The sequence below is a fragment of the Rosa rugosa genome, chromosome 6 (assembly GCF_958449725.1).
Source record: "Rosa rugosa chromosome 6, drRosRugo1.1, whole genome shotgun sequence".
Classification (NCBI taxonomy): Eukaryota; Viridiplantae; Streptophyta; class Magnoliopsida; order Rosales; family Rosaceae; genus Rosa; species Rosa rugosa.
The window spans coordinates 25,135,851-25,150,052 of record NC_084825.1 but is presented as its reverse complement, the minus strand read 5'-3'; the positions used below and the strand labels follow the sequence as shown (position 1 = coordinate 25,150,052).

General features: G+C 36.9%; 1 protein-coding gene across 5 annotated transcripts; it reads right to left on the bottom strand.

Annotated features, from left to right (window-relative positions):
• Positions 1-3,055: 3,055 nt before the first annotated feature.
• Positions 3,056-8,307, bottom strand: LOC133713542 (putative E3 ubiquitin-protein ligase XBAT35). 5 transcript variants are annotated; one of them, XR_009848078.1, is made up of 8 exons: positions 7,780-8,307; positions 7,179-7,258; positions 6,278-6,407; positions 5,994-6,075; positions 4,579-4,681; positions 4,117-4,202; positions 3,526-3,858; positions 3,056-3,401 (listed from the first exon to the last, which is right to left on the bottom strand). XR_009848078.1 is itself a non-coding variant. In XM_062139584.1 (5 exons), exons 2-5 carry the CDS (start codon positions 5,997-5,999, stop codon positions 3,348-3,350), a joined length of 249 nt encoding a protein of 82 aa, XP_061995568.1. In that variant the 5' UTR covers positions 6,000-6,075; positions 6,278-7,146; the 3' UTR covers positions 3,056-3,347. The 5 variants fall into 5 exon arrangements, 1 of the variants encoding a protein (XP_061995568.1); XR_009848077.1 differs by lacking the exon at positions 3,526-3,858 and adding an exon at positions 7,360-7,657 and having other exon boundaries at positions 7,780-8,305; XR_009848076.1 differs by lacking the exon at positions 3,526-3,858 and having other exon boundaries at positions 7,780-8,291.
• Positions 8,308-14,202: the final 5,895 nt, after the last annotated feature.

Here is a 14,202-nt window from a genome sequence, read left to right as displayed (position 1 = left end):
TCCGTTGGCCAAACGGACCCTAATCTGGATGAACTATCGTAATCATATGAATACATGTGGTGAATTCCTTTATACTTCTTTCACAAGACCTTCCACAGATATGAAATCTATATTCATGGAGATTTCGATATCCACCGACAATTCCAGACAACTCCAAAACTAAAACGAGATCTTCACTGATAAAGGTAATAGACTATCTCGCGTTTACACTGATTGATTCGTTGCAATTTAAATTGCAGTTAGTGATACAAATACTCGATCAATCAAGTCGATCAATAAAGTCATAGGTATGTATGACTTACAGTCATCTCGGAGTTGCTCAATAATTTTTGGGCATGCAAATATTTTATTCCACAATCATTCAAATGTCGATTCTAGCTATAGTAAACATGCTTCCAGCTTGGTATCACTACCAAATAGAGGTGGCAAACGGGACGCAAAGCACGAGCACGGCACGGGCCCGGCACGGCCCAAGCCCGTTAGTGGCCCAGCACGACCCGAGCACGTTAGAATAACGGGCCGGGTTGGGCCTAGGAATATTAGCCCATTGGCCTGGCCCGAGCACGACATATTTGGGCCGGCCCGTTTTAAACACAAAATTTCATTTTGTTTTTAAAAATATTAAAAAACCACAATGATGAGATTTGAATATTAGACCTCCTTATTTAAAATCTCATGACAATTCCACCAATGCTATTTCTTTTATGTTGTCAAAATAGTGAAAAAAAAAACATTATATCCTTGTTTTGACATAAAGTATTTTGTCTAAATATTAAATATATGTTTATGAATAAAGACTAATCTCATAATAATACAACTATAGAATGAAGGAAAGAATAATATGATACTAAATCTTCATTATATTAATAAAGATTAATCTCACAATAATATACTAAAAGCAATATATTTTGAGTTATTTTTTCTTTCTTTCTTTTTTCTTGTAGTGGAATATAAAAAATTATTAGAAAACTAATCTTAAAAAGCTAAGATTGAGAAAAACATTGTAGAACTTAATTTATTTGAATTTTCTAAATAGTTAAATAAAATTATTTTTTATTTATTCAAATTAAGATTTTAAAATCGTGTTTTATAGTGGGTAGGCACGAGCACGGCCCGTTTATTGACCCGGCACGATATGGGCTCGGGCCATGGGCCGGACTGGGCTTAATGTTTAAGTAAATGGGCCGGCATGAGCCCGGCACGATAATAAATGGGCCGGCCCAAGCACGGCACGAAGCATGACTAGACCCGCTTAAAATGGGCCGGGCCGGCCCGTTTGCCACCTCTACTACCAAATGTCTTTCTATACCCCTAAACCCTTGTCTCAAAGAACATCATTCTTACTAGTTTTCAATATCATGGAAGATTGACCAGACACAAATCCGATGCTAAGTTTAGAAATGAAAAATTAATTTAGAGAAAACAAGCAAAGCTCTTTTCTTGAAGAGGTAAACAAAATAGGAATGACTTTCGAATAAGTGAAAGTAAATCTTCAGCTGACTAGTTGAACCTCAGAATGACATTTTTCAAAGTTGAATCACATATATTTGAAACATGTAACTCAAATATTCAAGGAAACACAAACCAGAAATTCTGGGATCGTTAAACTGCCCCATGATTTTGGGATTTCAATTAAAGATGTTATGAAGCCATGAAGGTAAACAAACCAGTAAGCTAGCTGAATTTGAAGTACACACCAAGTGCAAGTGCAATTAAGATTCTTAATTGTTACCGTACAAATGACCGGTAAATATGTAAGTTTAGGTATAAAGCATAACAGTAATGGACTTCTTTTGAGTGTTGTACCATATAATAAACTATTATTATTATTTTTTTTTGAAAGAAAGGATTTTCATTGAGATTTTACCGAGTACACTCGTTTAGAATGACATCCCTTATAAATTCAGGAGCAATTACAAACCAAACTTGGCTATCACTAGTACACAAAGCTTGACTTGCTAATTTATCTGCTATTTTGTTGGCTTCACGTGGAGCATACAAGAGCTTATAGTGAGGATTATCCCGCATTAATTCTCGTACATATTCAAGCAGAAAACCCATAGTAAAGCAGTCTATGGTGTCTTGGTTCAAAACTTGAGCCAACATCATGCAATCCGTCTCAAATTCAACTTTCTCATTGTTCATACTCCAATTTCATTTCCTCATGTAATGCTATCAATTCAGCATGAAAAGGAGAAGTTACCTGATCAAATTTTCGCATCGCTGCCACTTTGAAAACTCTTGCATCATCGTAGAATACAACTCCTGAACCACCTCTATTACGTGAAGCAAGAAAAGATCCATCACTATTGCATTTAAGCCAACCATCTGCTGGAGTAGACACTATGCCAAAAAACTTATCAGACGACAGACAGAAACTGTTGTCTGATTTGGAGTGCCACCGTTGTAGAGCGAGCCGTTGTCTGTTGAAAATTCAGACAACGGTGGAACACAGTTGTCTGATTAACAAATAGGCAACGGGTATGTGGTATAACTGTTGTGTGATGGCTCGACAGATGGCTCGACAGATGGCTCGGCAGATGCCATGCGCAGCTGCGCAGCAGTTGAAGCGCTGCCTTCAGACAACAGTGCTTGGTTTCAAGCTGTTGTTTGTTAAGCATATCAGACAACATACTTTTATTTTTTGTGTTGTCTGATTGATCCTCAAACTTCAGTGCTTGGATAGATTTGTTGTATGATCAACATTTGGGACAACGGAGTTCAATTGCAACTGTTGTCTGATTTAGTTTTTGGACAACAGAGTTCAATTGCTTCTGTTGTATGATTAGTGTTTAGGACAACTGAGTTTAGTTGCTTCTGTTGTGTGAGTAGAAATTAGAATACACTGATTTGTTAAAAACCGATGTGTGATATGAATGATGGCAATCCGTTTCTGCCCCATTTTCGGCCATTCAGACAACGGGCAGTCGACATTATATATATTCTGTTGTGTGATCATTTGAACACCCCATTCCTGAATTAGATTGTTCATTCATTTCGTCTATTTACCAAATGAACAGTACTCCATCAAACACGAATATTGAAAACCATCAAATGAGTAATCTAACCAATACTTTAAACTTCATAAGCAAAAGAGGTGCATTTCCAAATAAGAAAGCCAACATTTTAAACAAGAAAAGCATTCTAGTGCATGTCCATCTACTTGGGACATCAAAAAGCTGATACACATATATGTATTGTTCCAAAACATGCCACATGGTGCATGACAATGTACCAGCAGAGAAGCACAAAAAAGATGCTTTCCTTATTAAAATTGTACCAGCAACAAGCGCGCTACTTCAAGGCTCATGCACATATGTGTTGACAACAAACTTCCCTCACTCATTTCACACTTGATCAATATCTGCTTGGGTGTATTGGCTGTTGCCTCTCCTCTCCCACTGAAATCAGTTTATTATGTCAAAAGGATTAGTTAATCATTTTGGTGAATAAAGCATGGACATAATAACAAAGCCCTAAGAAATTGAGTCAAGTGACTATATTTATAGCTATATATGTCGATACCTTAGAAGGAAACAATGGCATGTCTTTATCCTCAATGATTTCTCTCATGTGTTAGAATATGACATTGCCAGAAATAGAGACTAGAATGATGGAGAAAATATCTGCACTACAAGACTGTAATCTAGCATATCGTTGCCTACATAATAGTCTGTAAGATAGTACTTCATTGTCTCAAAAGTCAGGACTCCAATCTGTATGTGAGACTATGAGAGCCATTCAGCTGTTTAGAAATCCATTTTTGCACATATTCACATCAAAGATCACAATCCTAAATGTTGGCAGCACGCAGTACATTGTTTGGAAGTGTAATCAAAAGCCGCTTTTAGGGAATATCTGAAATTTGATGACCCATCATGTTAAGCTCAACTGTCTCAACAATTATTCCACTCCTGTTCAGTGATATTATTCATTTCTAAGTGGCGGAAGTGAGGAATTGAAATTACTAATGATCTTAGTGACCAAATAAACTTCGCAACTACTTCAGCAATGCCACCAACAAATACACTAGCTTATTTATCGTGTAAGGTATTCCATTGCTTGAGAGAGATAGTAGAGAAGAATAAAAGAAAAATTTATGCAGATGACTTTTACCTGTGGAATTCCTTTGCATGCATTGCTAAACCACTGAAGTTGTTGCTTGTCATTTTCATTTGCAGATGCAAGTCTAATGCGTGCTTCTGCAAAGAAAGAATTCTGACTTTAAATGACATAATACCAAAAATAAACATAGAACTAACTTGAAACCATAACAGTATAACTTCAATTCTTCCTAGCAAGAGGAGTAGGACTATAGGAGGCTGGAGAGTGGTACCACAGCATTACAGCTGTACTTTATCTGAAAAATATCCAATTTCTTTGATTCTAAATCACTTTCAAAAATCATATTTTTTTATGCCTTTGTCTCCGCCTCCTGCCTCGTGGGACTATGCATGGACATAGAATTCAATTAAAAAATGGCTAGGGGAATGAATGTGACATCAACTCCCATATTTATGGCCTAAGAAAAATAAGGTTTAAAACACTATAAGAATTGTTTCAGAATAAAGGAATTACTTGTGGAGATATCATGAATTATAACCGAAGGATCAGACAGGTGAGATTTTGGTTCTTCCAGATTAACTTTCCACAATCCAATAACTGTATGCGGTTGAGCATCCTACTTATCAGAAAAAAAAAAAAAAAAAAAAAAAAAAAAAAAGGAGATTAACATTCAAAAAAAAAAAAACGAAAAATAAGAATATAACAAAACTACTAGACAATTCAGAACACACAAAATAAGTGAACCAAGATGATTCAATCTAGAGTAAAGAAAGGTACATATAAATAATTTGGATAATCTATCAAAACTACAAGGTGAAAGAAAATGAGCCAACATGGAAATCAAGTGCATTAGCAGCCAAAAAACCAACAATAATATATGAAACATGGAAATATGTTACAGAACACTACATAGCGAGTCCATGGTCTTCATCACAGTAGAAATTGAAAATGAAAGAACAAGGGACATAATACTTCAAAGTTATGAAGCCAGAAGCTTTTAAGTGGGAACACAAATGTACAGTATTTGAATATGGTTAGACATCAGAGCAGTGGTTAAATCGTCGCCACCATTCCAGCAACCTAGCTGCTAAAGAAAATGTACAAACCTAATATTAAATTCTCAGACCAAACCACAGGTGGTAAGCCCGGAGTTGGTGAACAAATGACACGAGGAGCCAAAGCAATGTTCTGCCCTCCTTGGTAATCACAAGGGAAAATTATTCAGCCAAGAGGGGCTGAACTTGAAAGAAAATGAAGGTCTTTCTGTCACAGGAGGTTGAATGGCTGTTGGTTTATGCACTTACTGACCAAGTTTATCCCCAAAGGCAATTTAACACCCCTGAATTTCCATTTATAAAAGGAAAATGGTGCTAGCTTCTAGAGCATCACAACCACAAATCATGTTGTATCCTGGTCGTTGCTAGTTTCAAGTATGGGATTGACTTGAGTCCAGATTACTCATATGAGTTTGTTTTCGCTAATAGGGAAGTTAGGTACTCTGTGGACATGAGGCAAGATTTTGGCCAACCAAATAATTTATACCCAACAGAGCAATAAATAAACAAATACATGGTGAAGTAAGTTTACTTTGGTCATCAATTAGGACAGATATAATTCTAAATGCCTTAGAAGACAATATGATTGGAGAACACTATAGTTTAGTGCTCCTGATATATCTTCAATAACTTTGATGGCACAATTTAAGGGATGATTTATTAACATTTTTAACAAAGGAAAAAAAAAAACAAATATTCTAGTAGATAACAGTTATATAATTTCAAATGTGGCCAGAACTTTAACTCAACCTAGTGCTAACCATATCATCTCCAAGCAATCATCTAAAGCATACACTACTTGTGACTTGACTTCAATGTATGCATACAAAATTAAGAACAAGTAAACAAAATATAACCTCATACTCTACGTACCTGCATACTAGAATATATTGCAAGCTCCAACTTGTAAGGCTTGGTAGGTTTGCAGGAACCACATGGCAAAACAACAACCCAACTGCAGAGAAGCCAACAGGTATAAATACAAGTGACCATTCAGACAATTAATAATAACAAGCAAGAGCTGCATAATCTTCTTCAAAGCAGATCAAGCAATCTGTCATATGCTCATGAACTTACAAACCAGAAAACACTGCTTAGTATACATTAGAAAACGAACTGCAATTTGGCTTAATAATCCTTGAGCCAAAAAATCATACCTGAAGTTCAACAAAAGGGTAATGGTATCCTACAGCATTGACATTCGATTTTCTTTCGAGACCCACTTTTAGAATCAGAAGCAAATTTCGACCCAGATTTGTTGTTCTTAGAACTTCGATCGATTCCTCCCTGCAACTCGAAAACCAAAACCAACTTCAGAACAACAAAAAAATCTAAACTTTATCTCAATCTAACACCTCAAAATGAAATCAGTTGTCTTACTACTTCCATGGTGGATAAGCTTTTTAAAAAAAAAAACAAAAAAAGGACAAGCGGTGGAATAAAGCAAGCAGACCAAGTGGTGGTGGTCCAAACTTGCAGCAACAAAGTCATCTCCTCGTGGTCATGTCTTTTGTTGACAAGTTTTGGCGGTGGAAAGTGATCAAGACACATGAAGACAAGACTTCATATATAATTAAGCCCTACTCTATAAACTATAGCATGCTGCAGCTTCATTTTGAAATGGGAATTAAATGGCAAAATGACAAGAGCTAATGTCCAGATCATTGGAAAAGAAACATAAAGCATACAATGGAGTTGGTGATGTAGTTAAATATGCTTAATTGAAGCTTGCTGTGTTCGGGAAATTTCAATTGGTGTCACAATAACAAATATAGAAAGGAAACATTATATTATATTAAGCTGTGTCTACCTTTTTGTGTTCTGTAGAGGGACGAATTAACATCAAGAAGGGTTTTGTTAGAACTTAGATAGCTGAATTGCATACCCAGCTTCCCTTGGTGTTAAAGGTTTAATCTTTCCGTCCCTAATTTATATCAAACAGCTAAACTCCAAACTAACCATAGTAATATATCTAAATGCAACATAAAACATTATAATCTGTAAAGTAAAAGAGCAAGTCTCTCTCTTTCACTCTCAGTTCCATAGCAACATATATACCATTCTTTTTGGCAGCAACCATATCTCTCATTTGCTTCAACTCCAATTCTTCGTTGTCAGCTTGCATTCTTGTAGCACTCCTACGATGAATTGGAAACAACCCAAGTTAGAAAATAGACAAGAAAACTTAAATAAGAAGAGAAACCCAGTAACCAGAACATAAAAAAGGTTGAGAATTTACTTATATATAAAATGGTGGAATCTGTAAGAGGGTCCTTTTGGTTTTGAAGAAGAGCTTGAAAAATGGTTTGTTTCATATGGTAATTTGGTGGGTTTTCGTTTTTGAAAACTAGAGCACGAAATGGTGTGAGTATTCAGAGACGGAAATCCCAAAGCTTCCATTGGAGTGAGAGAATGAGAGTAAGAGTGAGCAAATTGCAGAGTCTTGGGATTTGGTTATCTTCTTCTTCGTTATCGTTTGTTGGCAACTGGCGATTATGAGGCTAATGAGATATATAGCTTCTGTGCCAGTTACCAACCTATAGATCCATGCCCAGAAATCAGAAATTACTAGAATTGTCACATACCTCTATCATTCAACTTCAGAATTCCCCAGGTAAAAAAGAATTAAATGGTGAACAAATTTAAGAGGAATAGTTACCAGAAGCAATGAATGAGACGACGAGTGTGATTGCGAAGAGAGGACGAAGAGCCGTGAAAACCCCAAATAGAGTAGCCGTGAAACCCCCAAATCGAGTAGCCCACACATCCCCAAATCGTCGTTGTAAACCTCAAGATCGAAGAACCCTAATCTAATCCAGTAGCCCAGAAGAACCCCGTTTTTGTTCTCCTCATCTTCAACTTGAATCTAGTGTTTTGAGAAGATGGTGATGGCTAAGATGGGTTTTGTAAAGATGGTGATGGTGTTTTGCGAAGACAGATTTTGAGAAGAAGATGGCTAAGATGTGTTTTGCGAAGATGGTGATGGTGTTTTGCGAAGACAGAGAAGATGAGTTTTGAGAATAAAATGGGTCTTGTTGGAGAAGATGAGTTTTGAGAATAAGATGGGTTCAATTCTTTAAGAGAAGAAGACGGGTTCTGCTTTGAGAAGAAGAAGATAGGTTTTGCTGTTTTTCTCGAAGACTATAGATGTAAGTGTTGAAAACGGCTAAGTGGGAGATAATGTGCATTAAGTCTAGTTTTTTATTTTGTATAATCAATTCAGACAACGGATAAATAATTTTGGTTGTCTGATAGTCTACACTTGAAACTTCAACTTCTGAACCCAGCAAGCAAATCTCCCGCCTAGTGCTAATCACAAACTCATTTCTCCCGCCTAGTGCGAATCACAAACTCACAAACTCAATTCACACAACGAAAACAGGCCATTCCGTTGTAGGATCTTACAATCATGTACCTGCATTTCACCTAAAACTTGGCCGTTTTGGCGCTAAAAACTCATTTTGGGAACATCTAATTTTCTTCCAAACTTGCACAACACAAACAAAAAAAATGAGTTGTATGATATTTTGCTCATACAACATAAACAATTATACTGTTGTACAAGGTAAGTCAAAATTTCGACCCAAATTTGAGCAAGGTGGGAGGGAAATTTTTTTTTCATTCAGACAACAGACAAATCCTTATAACTGTTGTACAATAATCTTGCACCAAAAAAATTATGATTGCAGACGTCCTTATACAACCAAATCTCACTAAACCTGTTGTATGAAGCAGTTTCAGTGATCACACAACGGAAATTTTTTTTTCGTTGTCTAAAAAGTGTAGTGTGATAAGGATTTTGGCATAGTGAGACCACTCTTTTCTTTGAGCACGTTGTGTTGTGCCTTTGTCATTTGCCTTTGAAAATTCAGTAAACCAACTCATGGCTAACAACGCAGCTTTAGTAGGATGATGTTTCTTACCTTCCCATAATTGAGAGTTCCGGTTAGTCCACACTGACCATATTAGCATAAGAGCTTTGGCAAACTGCTCCTTGTTGAGCAGTCTAGATACCTCCAATAGCCCATCCTTCAATTCTGAAATTGCCAACGTTGGCAATGGTACATTGGCAGCCTCCCACACTTCCCTTGTATAGGAACATTGAGTGAATAGATGGACACCATTCTCCACATCATTATCACACATTAAACTATTATTTTGATACTGTTATCTAGGCAGGGTATTGCTAATTGATATTTAGCTGCATGTCTAAAGTAACTTCTATTCATACCTCCAAAATTAATATTTAGACCTATCATTTTTTTTCAAACGATAGCTGACAAAGTCAACTATATAAAATTACCAATAAAGACACAAATGAAGAAAAAATATTTCAATTGGTTCGACCGAGACATTTTATTGTTTTCCATATTCAAACAACATTCCTCAATTATTGAGTTTCAAAATCAATTTTATGATTTTTCCATAATTATAACAATTCGTTTCTACATCTCCTCTAATATGAAACCATAATATATGCCTCAAATTTGATGGCGACAGTAAGCAAGCTCGGTATTCTTAATGGGTAATGTGTTGCTTTATAAGCTTTAGTTCAATCTTCTAGCATTAAGGTGTGCACATCAGATAAATAATTTTAATTTTTTTTATTATTATTGTGAGGCATACTTCTGGGTCTTGGCTTCTTCATGATAATCCTTCGAATGCTAATTATGAGTGATCAATTTCTTGGTAAGATTATGGGTACCAAATGTACTCCAATAAAACATGATTGTCATAGTTGAGAATAAAACTTGGATCAAGTTATCCTATTAAAATGAGGCATGCGAGATCTTGTTTAGTTGAAATGGATTATGCTTGAGTTCAGTTGAATTTCATGGGTTGAGGGTTTTTTAGAAAATCTAGGGAGGTATAGTTAGCATTTTGGATATTTCAAAAAGTAATTCAGAGGTCTAAATGTTAATTTTGGAGGTATGAATAGAAGCTGTTTTTGTGGAAGAAACAGGATGACCATGAGAGCAACCATCTCCGAGTTCCATACCTGTCAACCATGAACAGAGGTCAGAGGGAAGACCGAGCTTGCCGGCCTTCGACTCTCCAATGCTTAAGTTAGATACATGTAAGAATGTAGATAAAGGTAGGAGTAAGTGGAGATATATATATATATATATATATATATATATATATATATATATATAGTGTAGGTTTGGGCTTGACCCCTTTTCTTTTTCTAATATGGGCCTAATTGTGGCCTACCTGATATCGCAAGTGTATGATATCGGCATCATGTCTGGGTGTTATCGGCGTTGGTATCGGCATCATGTCTGAGTGTTATTGGCGTTGTTCTAAGTGGCTAGTGAGCCTTGTTCTTTTGATATTTATGCCTGGAGAATATATATATATATATACACACACTCCAAGTGTCCGGTCAAGAGTTCTCTTGGGTGGGGAGTTTGTTATGGTACAAATATTGGAAATGTAAGGCGAGTGCTCTTGGAATGTGATTTCTGTACGGTGACTATCCCCAGTTCCTTAAGTCCCCGGCTAAGAGGAGTCTTGACTGGGTTGATACTCCAGGTGAGTTAGCGTGATTATCTTGTTCTTGTGCTTGAAGGTGGCGATAGAAGTATTCGAGTTACTAGGACTATTGGTCCCATGAGGTGTGGCATTAGTAATGCTATCGGGAGTCGCAGTTGAGGTATCGCTCTCGTTCCAAGTTGAGTGACTTGGTACACTTGGTGCTTGTTGGGATAGCCTTGGCTATGTTGGCTTCTTTTTTTCACATGACGATAGTAATAATTATTTTGGCATGAGGCCTATAGTGGCTAGAATGAACGTGGTGTTATCACTATTGTTAAGCCTGCCATGGCTGTTTCTTGTTTTGCATGTTGTGGCATGCGATTATATAATGGCAAAAGATAAAATGTGATGATATTATATAATGGAAAGAGCAGGGCCGGCCTTGTGAGTTTAGAGGCTCAAGGAGAAAAAAATTTCAAGGCCCCGGAAAAAAAAATTAAATTAAAATTTCATAGAATAGTACCAAATGTTCAAAACAAAAGAAGAAAAAATCAATATCCCAATTTTAAAGTATCACTAAAATATGACTCGTCTTGCATTTTTAAATGCAAAGGTACTAATCAAATTTACATAATCAAGTTTTCCAACGATATCTTTTTCATTAAATTTATAATGATTTATTACAATCATATATAGAAAGCCTCGGGCATATAGCAAAAAACTAAATAGTACTTGTATTGAATGGATGCCAGAGCATCAGAAACACAAATAGAGAAGGAAAAAGCTAAAAAATTTTAAACACAAAGATCTTATCTTTTTGCCTTTCTAGAAGAAAATATAAATTCAACTCTTCAATCCTTAAATTCAACCTTTTCAACTGGCCCTCTCCTAGTTTCCTAGTCGCCTTCTGCCCTTCTCCTTCTGGTTTCGGTCTCCTACTCTCCTTCTCCTTTCTCTTAATTTCCTTTTGATTTTGATGCCTGAAGTTGCAGATTGAATATTTGAATTCAATTTTCAACTACAAAGGCCTTGACTTCAACAAAGGCTAAATTGAGATTTGAGAAAGGGAGAGGAGTTGTCGCTCCTTTGTGTGTAACAGCGACACAACTCTTCATATCTTCTTTTTTTTTTTTCTTTTTTTTTTGTTGCAGGCTAACCTAAAATTTTTTTTTAGGCCCCTTAAAATTGAGGCCCTAGGCCTGGGCCTGCTTCGCCTAGGCTCAAGGCCTGCACTGGGAGAGAGATAAAACATGGTGATATCATATAATGGAGAGAGATGAAACATGGTTATATCATATAATTTAGAGAGATAAAACATGGTGATATCATAATGGATAGACACGAAACATAGCGATATCCAAGGTTCTAAAAAACGCTAGGCGCTAGTCGGGCGGTAGCCCGAAGCCTAGCACCCAGGGGCCTAGGCGGGGACTAGGCGGTTTTTTTTTTTAATTGAATTTTTATTTTTATAACATATAGTTATATAAATAAACAAGTGTTTATCTTTTTTTTTTCTTTTAAAACCTTCTTTTCCTTTTATATTATGTCCTCAAAATATAACTTAACGTATTTCTTTTGTATTTGAAACTAACATTATCTTAAACACAAAAATTTACACTACTTTTGTATTTGAGATTAACATTATCTTTTATCCAAAAAAACAAACAGACATTATCTCCACCGTATTAGAACTCTCTCTCTCTCTCTGTGGCTGTCTCTCTGCCTGGCTTTCTTTCTCACTGGGTTGATAGCCGATACCACGAAGTCTAATCAAGTCGACCTCCTCAAAGATGATACCTTTCTTCTTCTACTTTCGTTTTCTCTTCTTCAATTTCGTTTTCTGGGACGGTGAGAGAGAGAGAGAGAGAGATGAGTATGAGATTCTGAACCAAGTTGAAGTCGGGACAAAGTCGAAGTCGGGATGAAGTCGAGATCTAAATGTTGTTTTGTCCCATGATTTAGGAAAAAAAAAACAAAAAAAGGCAGAGCGCCCAGAGACCACCTAATAGCGCCTAGGCGACTGCCGAGGAGCCGAACGCCCAGAAGGATCGCCCAGCTTGTAATCGGAACGGAAAGGTCACGCCCAGCGCCTAGGCACTGGCCAAGCCGATTTTTAGAACCTTGGCGATATCGCATGGTGGAGAGAGATAAAACATGACAATATCATATAATAGAGAGAGAGTATGTCCTAACGATGCCTGTGGTGATACTGGGTGTTTGCTGGGATAGCGCTAACCTATGTCATCATAACCATGTCTTTGGCAATACTAAGGATTTATTGCTGGGATAGCGCTAAAGCTATGTCAACATAACCATGCCTGTGGCGATATTTCGTGTTTGCTGGGATAGCACTAACCTATGTCAGCATAACCATGCCTTTGGCAATACTAAAGGTTTGCTAGGATAACGTTAAGCTATGTCAACATAACCATGCCTTTCGCAATACTTTGGTGTTTGCTGGGATAACGCTTAAGCTATGTTAGCGTAAATTTGCCTTCGACAATACTAAGGATTTGCTATACAACGTACCCATGCCTTTGACGATATTTTGGTGTTTGCTGGGATAGCGCTTAAGTTATGTCAATGTAACCATGCCTTTGGCATTACTGAGGGTTTGCTATACAACGTACCCATGCCTTTGGCAAGTATATGCCGCTGAGGCGTAGTGAGTATGTGCCATTGAGGCCTGGCGAGTATATGCCGCTGAGGCATGGCGAATATATGCCGCTCGGGCATGGCCAATACACTATTGAAACATGGCAATTATGCCACTGAAACATGGCGAGTATACTGCTGAAATATGGCGATCGAGTTTATCGCTGAAACATATAGAGTACGCCATTGAAACATAGCAAGTATACCGCTGAAACATGGATAAGATACCGCTTAAGCATGGATAATATATCGTTGAAGCATAGATAATATACTGCTAAAGCATAGATAAGATATCGCTAAAGCATAAATAATATACCCGCTGAAGCATAGGTAATATACCACTGAAACATAGATAATATATCGTTGAACCATAGATAATATACCGCTGAACCATAGATAATATACCGCTGAAATATAGGTAATATACCGCTGAAGCATGGATAATATATCGTTGAAGCATGGATACTAAACCGCTGAAGCATAGATAATATACCGCTGAAATATGGCGAGTTCGCTGCTGAAACATGGATAATATACACTGAAGCATAGATAAGATACTGCTGAAACATATAATATACCATTGAAACATGGCGAGTATGTACCACTGAGGCATGGCGAGTATGTAACGTCCCGTATCTTAATTTATCCGTTTACTAGTCATTTGGACGGTAAACGACAACCACTTTCACCTTTTACTCTGTTTCAGAACTTTTAGTGGCCCTAAAAGATGACTTTTTGTTCGGGTCAAAATTTGAGAAAATGTTCTGCATGAAATTTGTAGAGGACGTTAAACCGAGCGCGTGCATATGTGGTACGTAAAAATCGGAGTTCGTAAGTGAAAGTTATAAGCGAAAATGTAAAAGTTACTGTTTATGATAATTTATCTATAAATAGTCGAGTTACTGTGGTAAGTTTCCATTTTTGGAAACTTACCGGCTTTTCTCTCTCC